Here is a 14,801-nt window from a genome sequence, read left to right as displayed (position 1 = left end):
GGGGGCAGGAAGGGAGGGTGAATGTTACTTCATGAGAGCACTCTCAAGAGTGCCACATGGGCAGGATACATGCACCCAATGTAGTGCTGCCCTCTTACCTCACCAGGGTACAACTGGACCTGAGACCTGCTCTGCTGCCACTAAACCAAAGTGCAGTCATTGCAGGAGCAGAGGCAACTGGTGGTGCACCTTGAAGCTCACCTTCCCTTGCATGTAGCCCTGTTGTCATGACAGGCATCCCGCAACTCTGCCCACAAGTTTGTTCCCACCTCTAACCACAACAGACTCCAATGGCAACATCAGCTAAAAATAAATAAATAAATCCAAAAGCATGGGCCCTTTTTATTGAATCTAAAAGTTTTTCAAAATTAAGAGAGGGTTTATGATTCCACCTAATTTCACCAAATACTGCAAGTGCTGAGCCCTGCCTACAGCCAGAGGAAAAAGGCAGGGGGTACAAAGTACTGCAAGCAGCATGATGCTGCACTCAATGGCCTACAGAGCGACAGCCAGAGGGTGGCTCGTGCAGAGCCAGAGCTAGCCTGCTTGCAGCAGAGAAGCAAGCTCCAGCTGTTCAACAGCACCTCTTCTGTGCAACAACGCCTCCACCCCTCCCCAAGCTAGCAGCTCTTAAGAAGAGGAAGTCCTCCATGATACCAACTTGGCCTCTTCAAAGTCCCATGGCTCACAACTGCACATACTGGGAAGAGAGAGTATAGAGACACTGCCTCCCACTCTGGACAGGCACAAGATGAGTTTTCTCCAGAGAAAATGTTATCAGCCAAAACATCTGAATGTTTCACACCGTGGCTCCAAATCCACACGTGAGCACGAGGAAGCAAACGCATTCCAAGAACTATGGGATTCCACCTGCAGCAAGAGATTCTTGACAACAGAGCGGTCCTTGCTGTGTCTGAGGTAGCCCATCTGTCCTCAGCTGGATTCCCAATTCTCCTTCTCATCGGTGTCAGCATACCTGTGTAGAGGTGCCTGGGGGGGAGGGAGAGCCATGAGATACCCAGTGAATTGTTTTCTTTTCAGTCCTTCTGCAGAAGTGGGGGAGGGGGAGGATTATGCCCAGTCCCCCGCGCCCCCCCGCCTTTCTATACAGTGGGTCAGGCAGTGGGGTGCAATCTAAACCCAACTCACAGCATTGGACATACCCTTCATGCTGCCCTGGTCTACTTCCCTCTCCCTTGACCCCTCCCTCCAGCAGTTCTGTCCTTTTGGTCACTACCAGCTGCTTCTCCACTTCCCAAGGGAGACCATTTCAACCTGTGCTCATCTGAGCACCTCTGCCTCTGGCTGCAACAGGCTCAAGAAGACATTTGCTTATGCAGGTTACCTGCATGAGAATTTGGTCCCTTCGCAGCTGACTGTAGAACTGCAGCACTTGTGGGTTGGCTTTCACAACCTTGGGATCAAAGTCCAGGACACGGAGGCCCTTGAGGCTCCGAGCTCGGGAAAGGGCCACATAAGCCTGGCCACTTTCAAAGACACGAGACAGGGAGATCTCCACACAGTCCAGCGACATGCCCTAGTGTAGGAGATATGCAGCAAAGCTAGTTACAAAGCAAATGGGCTTGCACCATGAGAGCCACCCAGCACCCCCAGGGCCTGGCCTCAGTACCTACTAAGCCTGGGCTCTAACAGGGAATGCCAGGAGGGAGACACTCCAGCTGAGAGCCACACCTCCCCAGCCACAGAGCTGAGGTAGCACAGCCACATAGCTGGGTCTCCTGGACACTGCATCCTATCCTCTTTTGAGCAGGGCACTCCTCACTCCCAGCCCTATCTCAAGAAGCACCTGAGTTTAGTGACAACATCTAAGGATGCAGACCTCTATACACATCCAGAAGGGAGGGTGAATGTTACTTCATGAGAGCACTCTCAAGAGTGCCACATGGGCAGGATACATGCACCCAATGTAGTGCTGCCCTCTTACCTCACCAGGGTACAACTGGACCTGAGACCTGCTCTGCTGCCACTAAACCAAAGTGCAGTCATTGCAGGAGCAGAGGCAACTGGTGGTGCACCTTGAAGCTCACCTTCCCTTGCATGTAGCCCTGTTGTCATGACAGGCATCCCGCAACTCTGCCCACAAGTTTGTTCCCACCTCTAACCACAACAGACTCCAATGGCAACATCAGCTAAAAATAAATAAATAAATACAAAATCATGGGCCCTTTTTATTGAATCTAAAAGTTTTTCAAAATTAAGAGAGGGTTTATGATTCCACCTAATTTCACCAAATACTGCAAGTGCTGAGCCCTGCCTACAGCCAGAGGAAAAAGGCAGGGGGTACAAAGTACTGCAAGCAGCATGATGCTGCACTCAATGGCCTACAGAGCGACAGCCAGAGGGTGGCTCGTGCAGAGCCAGAGCTAGCCTGCTTGCAGCAGAGAAGCAAGCTCCAGCTGTTCAACAGCACCTCTTCTGTGCAACAACGCCTCCACCCCTCCCCAAGCTAGCAGCTCTTAAGAAGAGGAAGTCCTCCATGATACCAACTTGGCCTCTTCAAAGTCCCATGGCTCACAACTGCACATACTGGGAAGAGAGAGTATAGAGACACTGCCTCCCACTCTGGACAGGCACAAGATGAGTTTTCTCCAGAGAAAATGTTATCAGCCAAAACATCTGAATGTTTCACACCGTGGCTCCAAATCCACACGTGAGCACGAGGAAGCAAACGCATTCCAAGAACTATGGGATTCCACCTGCAGCAAGAGATTCTTGACAACAGAGCGGTCCTTGCTGTGTCTGAGGTAGCCCATCTGTCCTCAGCTGGATTCCCAATTCTCCTTCTCATCGGTGTCAGCATACCTGTGTAGAGGTGCCTGGGGGGGAGGGAGAGCCATGAGATACCCAGTGAATTGTTTTCTTTTCAGTCCTTCTGCAGAAGTGGGGGAGGGGGAGGATTATGCCCAGTCCCCCGCGCCCCCCCGCCTTTCTATACAGTGGGTCAGGCAGTGGGGTGCAATCTAAACCCAACTCACAGCATTGGACATACCCTTCATGCTGCCCTGGTCTACTTCCCTCTCCCTTGACCCCTCCCTCCAGCAGTTCTGTCCTTTTGGTCACTACCAGCTGCTTCTCCACTTCCCAAGGGAGACCATTTCAACCTGTGCTCATCTGAGCACCTCTGCCTCTGGCTGCAACAGGCTCAAGAAGACATTTGCTTATGCAGGTTACCTGCATGAGAATTTGGTCCCTTCGCAGCTGACTGTAGAACTGCAGCACTTGTGGGTTGGCTTTCACAACCTTGGGATCAAAGTCCAGGACACGGAGGCCCTTGAGGCTCCGAGCTCGGGAAAGGGCCACATAAGCCTGGCCACTTTCAAAGACACGAGACAGGGAGATCTCCACACAGTCCAGCGACATGCCCTAGTGTAGGAGATATGCAGCAAAGCTAGTTACAAAGCAAATGGGCTTGCACCATGAGAGCCACCCAGCACCCCCAGGGCCTGGCCTCAGTACCTACTAAGCCTGGGCTCTAACAGGGAATGCCAGGAGGGAGACACTCCAGCTGAGAGCCACACCTCCCCAGCCACAGAGCTGAGGTAGCACAGCCACATAGCTGGGTCTCCTGGACACTGCATCCTATCCTCTTTTGAGCAGGGCACTCCTCACTCCCAGCCCTATCTCAAGAAGCACCTGAGTTTAGTGACAACATCTAAGGATGCAGACCTCTATACACATCCACAGAACACCCAGCAGTAATGCACAGATCTTGTATGATCACCACCTGCTTTGGGCTGGAGAGGTAACAGCACAGAGGACACTTCACGTCTCACAATAACCAGCACACCCAGTCCAATCACACTGCATCCATCTGTGTCACGATCCATGGGCTGCCACACCTGGGGGTTGACTTTCACAACACTGAGCCCAAACTCCACCATACATGACTTGTTGCAGAAGCCACGCTGTACAGAGAATGCCTGTCAGCAAACTTAAGCACTCACAGAATCAGAGGAAAGGGCCTTGAGGGTTTTCTGGGCAAACCCTCTGCCCATGCACATTAATGCTATGCCACCATCATCCCTGTCGAATGCTTATCCAGCCTTCTATTGGAAGCCTCCAGCAAACCCACTCCCCTGGGCACGCTGTGCCACTGCTGTGCTCTCCTAAGAGCAAGGAAGTTTTTCATGAGATCTAATCTAAATCTCCTTTGCTGCAATTTAAAACCACTGCTTCATGTCCTGCTCTCAGAACCAAGGAAGAGAATAGTTGTTCTCCCTCTTCTTTACATAAGCTTTTCAGAGTTGAAGACAGCCATCACATCCCCCTTGATCTCCTTTTTTTTCCAAGTTAAACACAACTAGTTTTCTTAACCTCTCCTCATTTGGCTGCCTACCAACCCCTTTACAATTTTCATTGCCCATCTCTGGACCCACTCCAACTTCTTCCATAAAAACATGGAGCTCAGACCTGAATCCAATGCTTTAAAATCAGCATTTCTCAACCCATCGATCGCAAGAATATATGAAAGGGACATGAACAAACTTTAAAAACGGATTCTCTTTTAAAAGGAGAAAAATGTGGAAAGGCATGGCCTGTTCCTTGCATGGTTTTTCCCTGCTTGCCCCCTCCCCACCATGCCCCACACACTGCGGGGCTGAGGGCAAAGGGCAGCAGGCCAGGAATGAGGGGCACTGGGTCGGGGCTAGCCATTGATGTTTACAAATGGGTCCTGGTACAAAAGAACCACAGCTCTAAGTGAGGCTTAACCAGTACCAGATACAAATATGGACTGGGGAATGACTAGCTGGACTGCAGCACTATAAAGATTTGGGGGTTCCAGTGGACCAAAAGGTGAATATGAACCAACTGTATGCTCTTTTTGCAAAAAAAGCCAAGAGAATCTTGGGTTGTATTGACAGGAGTGTCACTTGCAAATCAAAGGAAGTGATTCTTCTGCTCTATTCAGCACTGGTAAGGCCTCACCTGGAGTTCTGTGCCCAGTTTTGGGCCCCACAATTCAAGAAAGATGTGGACAGTCAGGGAAGAGTCCAGTGCAGAGCAACAAAAACGATTAGGGATCTGACAATCAAGACTTAATGAGGAAAGACTGAAAGAGCTAGGGTTATTCAGTCTGGAGAAGTCTATGGGGGGATTTGATAGTCTTCAAATACCTGAAGCACAATTACAGAGAGGGTAGAGATGGGGTTCTCTCTGTGGCTGTAGGGGACAGGACCAAGAGCACTACCCTCAAGCTTCAGTAGGGGAAATTTGGGTCAGAGATTTGGAGGAACTTTCTGCCTCTGAGGGTGGTCAAACACTGGAACAAACTGCCTGGAGAAGCAATAGAATATCTCCATCCCTGGAAATGTTCAAGAGCAGGTTGGACAGACACTTGGCTGGGATGGTTTAGTCAGGGGGCTGGAGTAGATGCGACCTCCTGAGATCCCTTGTAGTTCAACTTTCTTTTGATCCCAAGTAGAGTGGCACTGTCATGTCCTGTGTCTTGCACCAAAAAGTTCTGTTCGTACAGACCTACATTATTTTTGGGGGTTTTTTGCTATCTCCTGTTGAATCTATGACCTACCCAAACCACAAACCCTCCTCAGCAATTCTGCTGCCAGCAGTTATCTTCCATTCTGCATTTGTGCTTTTGTTCATTCTTCTAAGTGTAGCAACTTGCATTGGTCCACAATGAATTTAATTCTGTTGTCTAGTCTAGCTCCCCAGTCCATTCCAAATGTTCACAGTCCTTCCTATTTTCATGTCATCTTCACGCTTGATCAGGAGATTCTCTGTTCTAGTATACTGTCTCTAGCCCAGCTTTTCAATCCATCAAGATCTTTCTAAATTCTACTCCCATCCTCCCAAGGGTTTAGTCCTTCCCATTTTCTCATCATCTGAAAACTTAAATCAGGAGATTCTCTATCCTGGCATCCAAATAAATGAAAACCTGTTAAAAAGCACCAGATCCAGGCCAGCCCCCTGTGGAACTTCCTCCATTCTGACATGGAAGCATTTATAATTAATTACTCTTTGCTTGTGATTACTGAGCCAATGTATCCACCGTACAGTAATTTTATCTAGCCCGCATATCTCCAGTTAATTTGTGAGAAGGTCAGGCAAAACCTTAACAAAAGCCTCACTAAAGTCCAAGTACATTATTTCCACGGCATTCACTTCATCCACCCAACTGCTTACTTCAAAGGAGGAAATCAAGTTGGTTTGGCACAATCTGTTCTTAGCAAGTCCATGGTGGCTGCAAGTGATCAGCCTTTCTTCCTCCAGACACTTACAAACCAACTTTTTTATGATTTGGTCCAGTAACTTCAACCTTGGTTGGGCCAAAATGCACCCCCTGCAGAGGACAGAGAGCAGTTTCCCCCAAGGATACTGAGCAGGTGTTTTCTAGCCACTGGGGTTCTGGCTCAGACCCTTCAGGGCCAATGTCCCAGCCACTCTGATGACTGACACCACAATAAAGGGCAGAGAGAAAGTCAAGGTGTTTCACATCACGTCACATCCCTGATCCATGTGACACAGAGCGTCCTTCCCCTACTGCCTGGACAGGCACCTCTGGTCTCTCTTCTCACCCGACCTGTGACAGAGAATCCCAGTGCAAGTACACTAACCTGGCTCTTGTGGATGGAAATAGCCCAGGCCAATTTTAGGGGCAACTGCTGGCGACTCAAATGAACGCCAGAAGGCCCTTTGAAGATCCATCGCTCCAGCTTGATGACCTCTGTGACCCCACAAAGAAATCTCACCCTAGGAAGCCCTGCAGGTACAAGGACAGGGTAGTCAGAGCAGGAATTCCCGTGTGCAGTCCCCCATCCCTGCCCTCCCACTTTCCAAGCTTCAGGGCTGTATAGACACACACATGCTCTGGGTTCCTCTCTACTCTCAGACTAGCTGTTGCTGGAGTAAAGCACTCCTGAAAGGCACGCAGAAGAACTTAAGCCAGAGATTTAGCAGGACTCTGCCTGCAGAAAGCTGCGCTGCTGGAAAAAGTAGGAGCACGCACAGCCAGAGTGAATGAACACAGCCATGCACAGAATGACAAGGGCACACAGCTACCTCGACAAGCCAGCCTGGCTGGGGACAGGGTCCAGCTCTGGTTCTCAGGGTGAAAAGAGCCTCACTCGGTGAAGGCGGCTGCTTCCTCCCTATCTTCCCACCATCCCTGAGAGCAGGTGCTCCTACGCATTGCCCATGAGACCAGCAGCAGCAGTGAAAGTAGCCACAAGCATATCATACGACGACTCACCTTTCCCTCCAGCTTCAAATTCAACAACAACCCCTCGTGCCCCATTCACCAGGCCCCGAGACACATCCAAATTCTTGGTAAGCATGACCTGGAGGTGGAGAAGGAAGATGCCTGGAGGAGTCTACTCATGGTCCTGCCTTGCAGGAACATTCAACTCCCTGCCTCCCCCAGGCCTCATCCTGGACAAGCACCACAGTGTGGCAGATGGCCAAAGCTGCTGCAGGGCTCAGCAGGACTGGATGGTACCCATCCTGAAGCCCCCACCTCACTGCCAGATCCTCAGCCACAGTCCCTGGAAGGTCCAATCCTGCAAAGATGCTGTCAGACATCTGTGAGCAGGTTCTGGCCACAGCCCTATCATGCAACTGCCACTCTTGCCCTGTTCCCATGCTACTGCAGTTATGGAGTTTTGAAGAGCCTGGGAACGGCCAAGAAAGAAGCCTCCTGGTTTGTACAGCACAGGGTCGCTACACATTGCTCTATGGGGCCCCTACAAACCCTATCCACCAGCAATGAAAGAGCAAAGCTGAAGCACACGGTGCTACAGCACTTTGAGCTTTGCTGCTACCCACAGACAGGCCAGAATGGGCTGCTCATCTCAGCTGCGAGCTGAGCAGATCTGATTTTGGCTAGCACATGCCAGGTTTCCTGCAGCCCAGCAGGAAACAATCAGGTCCATAGAGAAGAGTCACCCGAGTCCAGTGCTCAAAGGATGCTGGCATCTTCAGACTGAGCCCAGTGGATTTCTTCTGTCTGTATCAAATTCTGGGCAGGAAGGACACTAGGAATGCATGCAACAGCTCTGTCTGAGCTCTGTCCCACTCCACACCCAGTCCATAACTGCGCCGTCCCTAGGGGAGAGCGAATCAGGGCGACCGCTCTGGATCCCGCAGAGCCAGGCAGAGCACTGGCTCCACGCCCAGTCGTTCACTCCCCCCACTCCCCCTGCTGCCACCACTGCCAATGGTGGCGGCAGCTTCTTTGGGTCCGGGGCCTGTGGGATCAGAGTGGGGGTGGAGCCCCGCATGGGCTGATTTGCCCTGGGCCTCGCACTCTACTCGGGTTGCCTCTGGCTGGGATCTACCCACATGTTGCCCCAATCACCTGTTCCATCTGCCTTGGGTGCCCACAGCATGTGCACACACTTACCTGGGCTCCAGGCTTCAGCTCAATGTGGTGACCTACTGGACACTGGGCATCAATTAATTTGGCCAGCATGGGGTCGCTGTCCACAGCCTCAAAGCAGCGTCTCTCTCCTGGGAGGGGAAAGGCAACACATCATAGGAACATGGGATTGTGTGTGCAGGGAGACCAGCACTCCTGAGCCATAAAGTCCCGTTCCCTGTGCCTGCAGATGACCCTTTACCCAAAGATCCCAAATACTGCCCAGTCCAACCCCTCACATGCCACAGCCACAAAGCACATCAGAACCAAAACCAAACTTGCCCTGCTGCCTGTCACAGGTACAAAGCCAGGGAGATAAGCATACAGCTAAGGTATTGGCACCGCACTGGCAGAGGAGGGAGTGGTTCGTATATGCTACAAAAATCCGAGGAAGTGGTACCCCCGGCAGCCAGTTGACGAACCAGGCAGGGGAGGGTGTCTCCTGCACATGGCAGCAAAACCGGAAGTGCCAGCAGTGCATGGCAGCACCAAAAACAAAAGTACTAGCAGCACATGGCACGCAGCACCGCAGTGCTGGTGGCCCCGCCCCCCGATTCTCCACGCCACTGCCGCATAATAGCCCCTGGGGCCTTCCCAAGTACCCCCAGTTGACAACCCCTGCCCTATGCCATCATATCATCTCTCTCAATAAGCTTGCTGTGTTTAATCTTAAAGAGATTCAGGGTCTTTGCTCAGAGAACTGTTCTCCTAAGCTAACTAGAAACATTTTTATTTTCAACCTATATTTGTTCATAACCCATTTGTAATATTGTGTCAGTACTGTACCTTAGTTTAAATAGCTCCTCTCCCTCCCCAATATTCACCACATGAAAGTTTATAAAGAGCAATCTTATGCCTCGCAAAACAATCTTATGCCTTCATTTTACTCCGCTAAACAAGCCAAGCTCTTTTAGCCTTCTCTCACAACAGAGGTTCATCCTTTCTACCTGTTCCAGCTTAAATTAATCTTCTCTGAACCCTGGTGACCAAAGGACAAGTGCAAAGTCCTGTACTTGGGCCAAAATAATCACAAGCCCAAATACAGACTGGTGTGGCCAGCCAGGCTGCATACTGCAGAGAAGGTGGGTTACAGCAGACTAGAAGCTGAATATGAGCCAACAATGTGCTCCTGTTGCAGAAAAGACCTGCTGGGTTGCATTAACAGGAGTGGCACTTACAAATCAAGGAAAGCAATTCTTCCACTCTATTCAGCACTGATGGAGGTCTCACTTGGAGCACTGTGTCCAGTTTTGGGTATTCATGCTTATCCTCTAATTGACCAGTACACTCCAGCCCCTCTTTCTACATTGCCATCAGTAGGCAAGTCCCATCTTACTAACAATAATCACTTGTATTAGTCTCTAGGCACCCAGACTATTGGGTTCACATCATGCCAGAACCAGGACTGGTTCGACACTCACAATCTCCTCAAACAGAAATGTGCAGCCTTCATCGCCTGGCAAAGCCACCCATGAACCCGGCAAAAGACAGCAGTGTACCACCAGCTGAAGGCTGAGGTCCAGTGATGCATCCATGACATAAAGAACAACTGGTGGGTGGAGAAGGCACACATGATCCAGGGCTATGCCGACCAGCACGACATGTGTAACTTCTTCCAGGCTACCAAGACAACCTACGGAGCCTGAACAACAGCCAGCATGGCTTTGTCCTGGGTAGGTTGTCTTACCAATCTCATCTTCTTCTATGACCAGGTCTCTCACCACCTGGACATGGGAGACGAGGTAGACATTATATACCTAGACTTCCAAAAGGCTTTTAATTTAGTGTCCAACGATATCCTTGTGGGAAAACTGGAAGAGATCAAATGGGAGGATCACCGGACCAGTGCGAGCGTCCCCCATAAAGCTGTGTCCACCAGCACTGAAGCCTTACTCTCGAGAAATCAACTCCAATGAACGGGCCACTGCATCCAAATGTCCAACAACCACCTCCCTCGCCAGATTCTCTTCTCCCAACTCTCCGTTGGCCAACATTCAAAGAGCAGCCAAAGGAAATGGTACAAAGACACGCTCAAAGTTGCCCTCAAGCGCGGTGGCATTGACACCAACGTCTGGGAGGAACAAGCTGCTGACCATTTGGCATGGTGCCACCTGGCCCACCAAGGCACACCCCACTTTGAGGCCAATGACTCAATACCGAGGCATAATGGTGGCAGTGGAGGAAGGAGAAGGAGACCAACCCAGGGCTGCAAATCCCACTCCCCTGCGCAAAAACATGCCCTCATTGCCAAAGAACGCGTGCATCCAGAATCAGGCTCCTCAGTCACCTGAGGACATTATCCTCAACTTCAAGGGACCACCAATGACATAATTGATGGAAACTCCCTGGAAAAAGGGTTCCTGGAATCACTCTGCTGAGGGCTTTGAAGAAAAAGGCTGAACTGCCTCTATCTGGGATGGTTTGGGAATGAGGAACTTTGCCATTTTACAGGGGCTAGACGAGATGACCCATGAGGCTGGGATTCTATAATACCGATGGCATAGCTCAGACTGCCACATCAGAGGCATTCAGGGACTCCCTAGGCAGGGCTGATCACCCAATCGCTCTCACCCCAACAGTAACTCCTGCATAGTAGAGCTGCTCATGGGGCACTCACCTGGCAGCTGCTGTAGTCGCCTCTCATTTGTCAGCTCCACATCATCCTTGTGTGTGCAGAGCCGTGTGGCCAGGATCCCATCCCTCTCAACCCTGTTGGCAGCCGTCTGGGTCAGCTGCCAAGTGACCTCATCTGGGCACCTGGTGAAGAGTCAGGGAGGCACTGGTAACAGGAACTAGCCAAAAGCAAAGCCCAAAGGCATCAGCTGGACATGACAGATGCAGAATAGCAACCTCCCCCAAAGCTCCTGGGCAGAGCCAGCTGGTGGGAGGAAAGTTAAGACAGCCTGCACATTCAAGCCCTGCTGTCCTCACTTTCCACCACAACACTCATGGGATGCAAGGATAAGCAGCCAGATCTGAAGCACTGGTGGGGACAGGCCCTGAGCCTGCCTCACCTGCCCAGGCGGACTGCACGCAGGAGTGAGATGAAGGCCTTGTCAGTCTGTCTCCGCACCTCTGTCAGCTCCATGTTCACATGGATACACTTCCTCCAGCTCTTGGCCTGCAAAGAAATCACTTGCTCACCACAAGCTGACTGAGACTGCAGCCTGAGGTGGAAGCAGGGGCTAGGACATCATACCTGGAAGCAGAACTTGATTTGGTCGTTGCCCTTGCAGACTGGGGGCAGCTGCAGGAAGTCCCCACAGATGATCAGCTGTATGCCTCCAAAGGGGTCATCCCGTTTCCTGACTGCTCTGCAGGGGACGCAAGGAGAAGAGGTCAATGTGAACGCCCACCCAGTGCAAGCCTGCATTGAAACCCCTGCAGGAGCTCAGCCTTCCATCAGCAGAGCTAAACCAGACCCCATGACACATTGCTGTGGTGCAGCATTACCCCAGGACAGTGAGGAGTTGCTCTGAAATGTCTTATTTTACTGTGACTCCTTTCTGTGGCATCTGCCCCCCCCATGGACCTGCCTCTCACTCCTTAGCTGTTGATCTGGGGGATATCCCAAGGTATATACAGTACAAGGAGGTGTTAGTGCAAATGCAGGACATGGTCTGGGCACAAGGGACCACAAGGTTGGCCTGGTGACCCGAACAGCACAGCAGTAGCAGTCCAGAAAGTCATGGAAATGAGCTGCTGAAGGCTGGCTACAAGCTGTCCCTTTCCCAGCACAGAGGGGGAAACAGGTTCTGAACTGGGTTGTCCAGACCAAGGCCCAGGAGTGGAGCCAGCAACCTGCAGAACATAAGGAAATCTCATTCTGGCACAAGTAGGTTTTAGATCGGTGAACATTTCACTGAGGAGTAGCCACCCAGTGCCTGTGCAGCAGGGATGGGAAAAATTAGGGTTTCACAGCAACAGGATAAGCAAAAGCTGCCAGACAGCAGGGATTGTGGATACAGCACCAGGTCCTAAGTACCCCTTTTCCATTTAGAAACAAAATTTGACTTCCACCCTCCCACAGAATGAATCACCCAGCATTTCAAGAAGCCCTGCAGAGGGAAACGTGGGGGAGGGGGGGAGGCACGGGACACACAACTCATGCACCAATCCTCTTCCAGGGCTTCCCAACTACTCCACCATATCAGTAACCTTCCCATGACACAGCTACCAAGAGGAGGGAAGGGGTGGGGAAGCAACTTTAGCCATATGACACAGTAATCCAAACACACAGGGAGTTTTACCTGCTATGAAAGGCTTGGACTCACCTGGCCACAGCCTCCAGCTTATCAAAGAACTCGCCATCCACCATTGAGATCTCATCGATAATTAAGTGCTGGCAGCCCAGCCAGTGTTGACGCACTCCCAGCCTTTGGGCCAACTGAATACACTGCTCCAGTGGTGCCTTCCCAGAACCAATGCCTGGATGCATAGCAGAGAGGACAGAGCATTATCCTGGCTTCTGAAACCAGAGTCTAAGAGCTCCCTGGCCCTTTCTAACCTGAATGTTCCTTGATAAGCCATTTAGCTTGGGCGCCCCTTTATGATAACCCCCTCCCCCATACCGCCCCCGAACAAAGCCCCCGAGATTAAGCTTCCAGGCAGAAAATTCTCCTCGTTACCTGCGAAGGCATGCAGCGTGGTACCCCCAATGTGGCAAGCAGCCACTCCTGTGCTGGCTGTAGCATAGGTGCTCTTTGGTGGAAGCGAACCCAGGATTTTCTTCAACAGGAATGATTTCCCAGTCCCTTTTACAAAGAGTATAGAAACCCTTTCAGAGATGCTTTTCCCAGACACCAATAAAACAACAGCCTGGAACCTCCTGGAAGCCCCATACTCCTCTCAAGTCTAGCCTCAGCTCCATTCATTTGGGAGCCTACATGGCCAGACACTTTAGGAACAAGTAATCCCATCCCCTTGTGACGGAGCTGTTAAGACTGTACAGGTAGGTGCTGGGGAACAGATGAGCTCTTCCTGACCACCTAGACAAGCTGTCTGTGGAGGAGGTGTACACAGGGATGCTTGAAGGACATTTCAACTTCCAAGCTTCTGACAATGGAGAAATCACACTAGCAACTTGATAAAACATAGTACAGAAAACAGTGCAAGGCATGGCAGAAAGGGTCACAAAACAAGGACTAGCCAGGCAAGCAGGGAAGCAAGAATGTTACTGGAAAAATATAAGCAAGCCAAGACTGCTTGGGAAGCAGAACTAATAAAAGTTTTGTTCAAAGTAGTGAAGAAATTACAAATATTGAACAAGTGAAAGTTTTGACTCAACAACTAGAAGGTGTCAAGAAAGCAAGATCTGAAGACAACGTACTAAATGGCTGAGGCCTGTAGAATGAGATCTACGGAAGGGACAGAAGGTTTCCGATGAACCGACAAATGCTGAAGACACCTAGGAAGATTGTCCTAAGATTGCCCTTCACCCTGACACAGCACAGACCTAACACCTGAACCTGTGCCAGGGAAAGCAGGGGAACCACAAAAGCCAACGCCCTCCTTCTATGAAAGGTTGTCAAGATATGCTGGAGAGGAGGATGAGATTAGTGAGAACAAGAACAGTCTGAATAGAGGGTGGAGTGGAGCCCAAGGAAGGACAGAAGGAGGTGGAGTGGCACAATAAACACTTTGTTTGGAGCCGAGCTGTCTGCTGTGCTCTTTGGGTGTCCGAAATCTACAGAAAAAAAACAGTGCCCTCCTGGGAACTGACCAAAAGGAGGTCCCGAGGTCGGGTGCTAGGGGTCACTAGGGAAATAGCCAGGGACAGAGATGAGGTCGCTAGCCAGGGGCTCTAAGCCAGGTCCCCAAGCCAGGGACTTGCCTCTTGTGAAGCCATGCCAGGGCCAGCTGCAGGGGCCTCTCAGAAGAAGGGGACCAAAGTGGGCCGTTTCCCCAGGAGTCCTGAGACCGAGCCCCCCACTCCCAAAGGGCACGGGCCCTGTGGCAGGTGGCAGGGCACCTTTGCTCCTTCTTCCCCCGGCCCAGGCTCGGGTTCTAGTGACCCCCTCCTCCAGGCAGCTTCCCCCGGGGGCACAGAGCCAGGGCGCGCTGCCGGGAAGCTGCGAAGAAGGGGACCAAAGTGGGCCGTTTCCCCAGGAGTCCTGAGACCGAGCCCCCCACTCCCAAAGGGCACGGGCCCTGTGGCAGGTGGCAGGGCACCTTTGCTCCTTCTTCCCCCGGCCCAGGCTCGGGTTCTAGTGACCCCCTCCTCCAGGCAGCTTCCCCCGGGGGCACAGAGCCAGGGCGCGCTGCCGGGAAGCTGCGAGGAGGAGGAGGAGGAGGGACCCGCCCCCGCTCCGCACTCACCAGCGCTGCCCGTGAAGAAGACGCTCCTGCCGCTCAGCGCCGCGCTCAGCACCAGCGCCTGCTCCTGCGAGAGTCTGGCCCCGGGCCCCGG

At 51.6% G+C, this 14,801-nt stretch overlaps 2 protein-coding genes across 2 annotated transcripts in view; both read right to left on the bottom strand.

Annotated features, from left to right (window-relative positions):
* Positions 1–338: 338 nt before the first annotated feature.
* LOC112550723 (ATP-dependent DNA helicase PIF1-like) lies at positions 339–1,684 on the bottom strand. The gene is made up of 2 exons (XM_025207247.1): positions 1,346–1,684; positions 339–990 (listed from the first exon to the last, which is right to left on the bottom strand). Exons 1-2 carry the CDS (start codon positions 1,532–1,534, stop codon positions 934–936), a joined length of 246 nt encoding a protein of 81 aa, XP_025063032.1. The 5' UTR covers positions 1,535–1,684; the 3' UTR covers positions 339–933.
* A 501-nt stretch (positions 1,685–2,185) lies between these two features.
* PIF1 (PIF1 5'-to-3' DNA helicase) overlaps positions 2,186–14,801 on the bottom strand; it is a 13,945-nt gene continuing 1,329 nt past the window's right edge. The window contains exons 2-12 of the mRNA XM_006015853.1: positions 14,711–14,784; positions 13,021–13,146; positions 12,667–12,820; positions 11,592–11,706; positions 11,407–11,513; positions 11,010–11,149; positions 8,378–8,484; positions 7,229–7,316; positions 6,594–6,739; positions 3,193–3,384; positions 2,186–2,837 (exon numbers count right to left, since the gene is read on the bottom strand). Coding sequence (XP_006015915.1) covers positions 2,781–2,837; positions 3,193–3,384; positions 6,594–6,739; positions 7,229–7,316; positions 8,378–8,484; positions 11,010–11,149; positions 11,407–11,513; positions 11,592–11,706; positions 12,667–12,820; positions 13,021–13,146; positions 14,711–14,784 — 1,306 coding nt within the window. The 3' untranslated portion in view covers positions 2,186–2,780. The remainder of the gene's footprint in view (positions 2,838–3,192; positions 3,385–6,593; positions 6,740–7,228; positions 7,317–8,377; positions 8,485–11,009; positions 11,150–11,406; positions 11,514–11,591; positions 11,707–12,666; positions 12,821–13,020; positions 13,147–14,710; positions 14,785–14,801) is intronic.

Source organism: Alligator sinensis, unplaced genomic scaffold (genome assembly GCF_000455745.1).
Source record: "Alligator sinensis unplaced genomic scaffold, ASM45574v1 scaffold781_1, whole genome shotgun sequence".
Classification (NCBI taxonomy): domain Eukaryota; kingdom Metazoa; phylum Chordata; order Crocodylia; family Alligatoridae; genus Alligator; species Alligator sinensis.
This window is presented reverse-complemented; position numbering and strand designations above follow the sequence as displayed.

Bases quoted from the DNA above. Each gene is read 5' to 3' on its own strand.
- LOC112550723 (XM_025207247.1), bottom strand. From the start codon at position 1,534: ATGTCGCTGGACTGTGTGGAGATCTCCCTGTCTCGTGTCTTTGAAAGT. The intron at 991-1,345 runs GTAACCTGCATA...CCTCCCCCCCAG, and splicing joins GGGACCAAATTCTCATGCAG to GCACCTCTACACAGGTATGC.